The following is a 6,054-nucleotide window of genomic DNA, read 5'->3' as shown; positions in this document are numbered from 1 at the left end:
TGTAAAACAGAACTACATGTGATAAGTTCAAATATTTGTATTAAAGAAAGCACAACAATCTTTTCTTACTGTGTTGACAGTTTCATTTTAGGTAGGAACCCGTTTAGAAACATTGGAGAAGAATTCCACCTGTTAATATAGTAATTCCACATCAAATAGTCCTGGGTCTTTTCTTTAGTAGTTAATATTTTAACACAAAAAATGTATTTAACTTTGGCTGATGTAAATTCCTATTTAGACTTGAAGCACATATTTCCTGTTTGTTTCTTTTTTCTTTCCCCCCTGCCCAGTTCGACCAACCATAACCAACAGTGGCAGCCACCCTACTGAAATTATTGTGATTCGAGGCAAGAGTATTTCCTTGGAGTGTGAGGTGCAGGGTATTCCTCAACCAACAGTCACCTGGATGAAAGATGGCCGCCCCTTGACCAAGGCAAGAGGAGTGGAAATATTGGATGAAGGTCGCATCCTTCAGCTGAAGAACATTCATGTATCTGACACAGGCCGTTATGTGTGTGTTGCTGTAAATGTAGCAGGAATGACTGACAGAAAATATGACTTAAGTGTACATGGTAAGTAAAAAGAGGCCCAGTAGGTCTATTCACTGGCTGATATAATCAAACATCCTGGATGGAAAGTAGAGGCTTAACTATTGAAAGTCATTTATTTATAGTCCATCCTTTTTAAAACATATACTTTTCCTTGATCAGTCTTATCATTTATCCTTCTATGCCTGACCTCACATTATTTACCTTGCTGAGATAAGCACATATTGGGTATTCTTTTAGGAAAGCACATAGTAAAATAGAAAATTGTTTTCTTTAAGTGCTTTTGGTCCAATGCTGTACCAAGTAAAATTCCTGTATTATATGTTTTCCAAATTTGCTGGCTTACCTAGGTTAATATAAACATAGGTTCATCAGTTAGGCATAAACTATACTGAAGTTAGCTTTAATAGTCTAATTAAATGAGCCCTAAATGTCAGTAGGAACAGACCAAACATACACATACACAGGATAACTATTTGAATGCATAAAATTTGAAGTATAATTTTTAAATTTGTAGAAACAATGGTGAGTTTAATGGACACAAATCTTGTAACTTAAATCCAGTTAAGACATGTACAAAGTTCAATGTTAATATCCTGTAATTTGCAACCGGTGTGTGCTCCAAAGCAAAATGAATCACAATACAAAACAGAAAATGAATTAATCTGAAATATCTTTTTGTTAGATTACTCTTAATTTTTAGGATTAGAATTATTTTTTAGAAAATCTTGCCCATAAGAAGGTCATGAATCCATATTGTAAATTTACCAGAAAAGATGAGTAACTCATACAAAATCACTAACCACTATTGGAATACCAATATAAAAGTCATTTACTGCTAAGAATGGGGAAGAAATGACATTTTTACTTCCAGGAATATCACACACACAAAAAAATAGCTCATTGTCGTGGTTACTTATTTTGCTTACTGGTGACCAAAAAATGGAAGCTTTATTAGTAACAATAAGCTGTTTAAGATTTGGTGTTTGATGTACATTAGCTACCTTGCTTTCCATTTCCTGTTTGTTTTGTTTTGTCTTACAGCCCCTCCAAGCATCACAGGAAACCATGGGGCACCTGAAAATATCAGTGTGGTGGAAAAGAACTCTGTGTCCTTGACTTGTGAAGCTTCGGGAATTCCCCTGCCTTCAATAACCTGGCTTAAAGATGGGTGGCCTGTCAGCCTTAGCAGTTCTGTGAGGGTTCTCTCAGGTATTAGAAATTCTGGTAGCCTGATAATCTGGTTAGCTTCATACGGCCCCAATTTCTCCTTAATTTCAGGTTTCTTGGAGTTTTTATTGTTTTATTTTCCTTTTTGATCTAGCTGCTTACTATAATACTCATTAATCATATTAATAAAAAATATTTAGAAGGACATAGGTATATTACAAAGAGGGAAATATGCAAACATCTCTAGACTCCTTTAGGAGATAAATCTTGGCACTCACTTATTGCTTTCATCATCGAGATGTCAAAGCATTCACGCCACAGTAAGGACCAACCAATCTGAAAAGTGAAGAATTAAAAGAAGCGCTGAAATCAGATCCAAAGTCTACAGTGAATCGTGTTATATAACATACCCCTGTATCCAAGAATTTCAGCTTATTCGTGACTAATCTCAATGATGTTTATATTTCTAGGATGAGATAGCTTCCTGTGAGCTAAGACTTTATCATTATTGTAAAAGAGATATTCAGCTTAGTCCTCATATAATTATTTAGGAAAACCTGTGAATAGCTTGTCATTTATGGATCAGTATAAGCATGGAGAGAGGTTTCTTGAGATATGTCACAGGAATCTGCACTTGGCCCGTTTTACTGATCACTTGGATACAGACTAGGAAGATAATCTTGCCAAGTTTGTGGTTAGTAAAAAGCTTGGATACTTAGAAAAATACCTAGTTATTTTGAATGAAGGCATCCAAATTCAAATATACCTCATGCTGGAACTTTTGAGTTAAACCTAACAAGATAAAGGTTAAATAAGGCTTGTGATGACATGGCCTTTTCTAAATCTAGGATTGTACTAGTTTATAATCTTTCTGTACTTATAGTAAAAACCAATGATGAAAATTATGGTGAGGTATAGATTCAGAATTCTTAATATAAAAAGATCTCTGAATTGTGTTAGTTACTCAGTATGCATTAACAGTATAATATGATTAGCAAGAAAACAAAAGCAGTATTTTGCCACATTAATAAACTATATTTTCTCCAATAAGAAAAGTAAGAGATCAATTGTACTCTAGACTTAGCAGGCCTTATTAGGAAGACTAGAAGAAGGATTTATTGATAATATTTTCAAAGGAAGATAACCATGATGATAAATGATCATGAAATAATTAATACATCTGATTGATTTAGCTTAGAAAAGTAAACCTTGTGGTTTATTTGCTGCCTAATGCAAATTAAATTTAAATAATTGAAAAGCTGTGGTGTAGAAAGCGCTATGTTGGTTTTGTTTAGTTCCAGAGGTTAAAAGTAATGTCAATGTATGGAAGATTCTAGGGACAGATTTGAGTCTGAATATAAACAACTTTAAAAAAAATATTTAGCGTGTTTAAAGTCAAGATGAGCAACTTTAAGTGGCCATAAGCTCCCTGCCCCTAAATCTGTTGAAAGTTTAAATTGTCACTATTGAAAGCGTTTCCAGAAAAGACCCTTTCCTAGTGTTGCAATTAGGTCTAAATAACCCAAGGTCCCTCTCTTTCTTCCTGATCTTGGCCTAATACATGATAGGAGGTTGATGAATGTACATTGCTATTAACCACATTTATAGCCTATAATACTTTATTTATGACCTCAGGCTAGTTACTTAACTTTGCTAATTTCCATTTCATCACTTGTAAAGTGAAGATATTAATAGCATTTGCCTCTTAGGATTTTTGTAAAGATGAAATGGGTCGATGTGTCTAAAGCAGTTAACACAGTACTTGCCTCTATGGTAAGCGTCCAATACCTCTTTGTCATTATTGCCATAAACAACCTGGATGTTTGTGGTCTCCCAGTCCTGGGAAACTTTTCTATGTCCTTACTGTGATGCTTTCATTTTCACAGGACTCAGTCTCTGTTGATCTTAGGAAGTGCATAGTAATAGCAAAGATTTTATTAAGATTTGGTTACCAAAAGCCTGAACGTATTATCTTTTTGGCTTGAAATTATATTTATATTATTTGGCTTTTAAAAAAATATTCAATTGATGAGAAAGTAGGACCTCTTATTAAATACAACAAGTACATCAGAGCTTCTGGAAGTGAAAAAGGCAAGATAAAGTGATATACTCTGGCTTGTTCTAGATTTTACAGGAGTGGTGTTTTGGTTTTATTTAGTGTTATTTTGCTTGACTAGCAGCTGGGGATCCCTGAGTGAATACATTAAAAGTATTTCACCTTGTGGTGTTGCCAAAGGAGTTATTTAGTTTTACGATCTGAACATGTGTCTTGTGCAATAGATGAATGAGAATCAAATGAATGGCATATGACTCGCTTGGTCCTCGGTCTGCTGCACACTTCTGTTCATTGAGATTAGTCCTCCTGAGACTTTCAGTGCAATTTTTCTGAAAGCAGTACTTTGGCGAAGACCCTACCATTGTTATGAAGTTATCTGCCAAGAACAGATAACTGCTATAAAAATTTAATAGGTACAAAAAACATCTCCATATAACTTACTGTCAGAACCCTTTTGTTTTTCACTGGAGTAAGTGAGAGGACCAGAGAAGAGAAATGAAAAATCATGAGACTTATGAGGCTGAGGTTTGGAGAGCTGGCAGTGATTCATGGAAGTTGTATTCCTTTAATCTCTCTCGATTGGGATCATATTCTGGTCTCTCTAATCTGAAGTAGCAGTGAGTACTTGAATCCTTTCCTAATTTACATAAGTGTTTTAAAAGACATGTAGATAATTTCTGTATTCAACTTTGTTTGCTTAAATTCAGTTGGGAAAAAAAGACCGGATTCAGATAACCAGCTTCGTTTGTCTGAATAAGATACTGCTAAGTTCGCCTTTCAGTGGGTTGAGGGTGGGGAGGTTGTTTATAGGAAAAGCTCAATGTCAGCTCGTTGTATTTGTATAAACAGAAAACAGATGGAAACATTTGGCAAAACCAGATTCAGGTGAATATTTACATGAAAATTTCAAGTTTAGCCATTACAGTTTTTTTAGTTCAACTTCAGGATGCTAAGCAAAAATACACCAGCTAGAAAATTACTACAAAATGACCGATTTTTTTTTTTCTTCAAGTTTACTCCTCCAGTGGTTTCCAGGACTGTTCTCTTGGTGTGTCTCTTAGTTCTCTGCAAGCTTGGCTTCATCTCATTTGTTGGCTCCTCTACCTTTATCCTTAGAGTTGACCTTCAAATTATGCCCCTTAGTATATCAGTCTGCATGCATCTCTTGGATGAAGACTATTTCTTCAAACAAAATGGTACAAAGTTCAAAATATAAAAAGAAAACAAAGGCAGTGTTATAGTAGCGCATGAGGGGATCCCATAACCTTTGATATATGTAGTTACAGGATTCTGTGAAACTCAACTGAAAGCTTGGAGTCACACGATGTCACCTATCCCTTTTATATTGATGTCACTCGGATCTGGATTGCTGGTCTAGTCTTCTTGCTGGCATTCCCATTTTAATATGTTCAGTGGCAAACTGGTAATCTTGTCCTAAACATCCTGTAACAGTTATCTTTCTAAAGCACAAATAAGATCATGACCTTTTTTTATTCACAGGCTTCCATAGCCTTTAGTGAACATAGTAAAGCCTAAATTCCTTAGCATAGCGTTCAGTGGCCAACAGAATCTGACCATGCTCTATCTAGCCTTATCTCTGTTTTTCCACCTGCTGTGCTTCAGGTACCGTTTTACACATCTGCTTTCTACCCCTATCTCTTCATTCATACTCCACTTACAATAGCATCTCCCAACCCATGTGTTAAAATATACTTGCCTTTGAAGATTGTATTCCAACTTCACCTTCTCTGTGAAATTCTATTTCTTGCTTGCTGTGTGCCACCTAGCATTGTATTTTTTTATTTATTGAATGAGAAAATTCTTCTGAATTATCTATTCTATTTTATATAGCCTTAAACCATGTAATTTATTTATTTTTAGAGACAGAGTCTCACTCTGTCACCCAAGCTGGAGTACAGTGGTACAATCATGTTTCACAGCAGCCTCAAAGTCCTGAGTTCAAGCAATCCTCCCACCTCAGCTTCCTGAGTAGCTGAGATTACAGGCATGCAGCACCATGCCCAGCTATTTTAATTTTTTTTTTTTAGAGACAGGGTCTTGCTATGTTGGCCAGGCTGACCTCAAGCAATCCTCCTGCCTCAGCCTCCCAAAGTTCTGGGATTACAGGTGTCAGCCACTGTGCCCAGCCTCTATGGTGATTTTTTTTTTTTTTAAAAGTCCTTGACGGCCAGGCGCGGTGGCTCACGCCTGTAATCCTAGCACTCTGGGAGGCCGAGGCGGGCGGATTGTTTGAGCTCAGGAGTTCGAAACCAGCCTGAG

At 36.1% G+C, this 6,054-nt stretch overlaps 1 protein-coding gene across 1 annotated transcript in view; it reads left to right on the top strand.

The window, feature by feature from the left end:
* The window catches only part of LOC105806753 (hemicentin-1-like), a gene marked incomplete at its 3' end in the record, with an annotated part of 144,142 nt that overhangs the window by 110,832 nt on the left and 27,256 nt on the right, over nucleotides 1-6,054 (top strand). The window contains exons 33-34 of the mRNA XM_012639958.1: nucleotides 291-572; nucleotides 1,593-1,760. Coding sequence (XP_012495412.1) covers nucleotides 291-572; nucleotides 1,593-1,760 — 450 coding nt within the window. The remainder of the gene's footprint in view (nucleotides 1-290; nucleotides 573-1,592; nucleotides 1,761-6,054) is intronic.

The sequence above is a fragment of the Propithecus coquereli genome, unplaced genomic scaffold, assembly GCF_000956105.1.
Source record: "Propithecus coquereli isolate 6110/MARCELLA unplaced genomic scaffold, Pcoq_1.0 Scaffold146, whole genome shotgun sequence".
NCBI lineage: Eukaryota > Metazoa > Chordata > Mammalia > Primates > Indriidae > Propithecus > Propithecus coquereli.
Note: the sequence above shows the minus strand (reverse complement) of the source record. Positions and strands in the feature narration are given on the sequence as shown.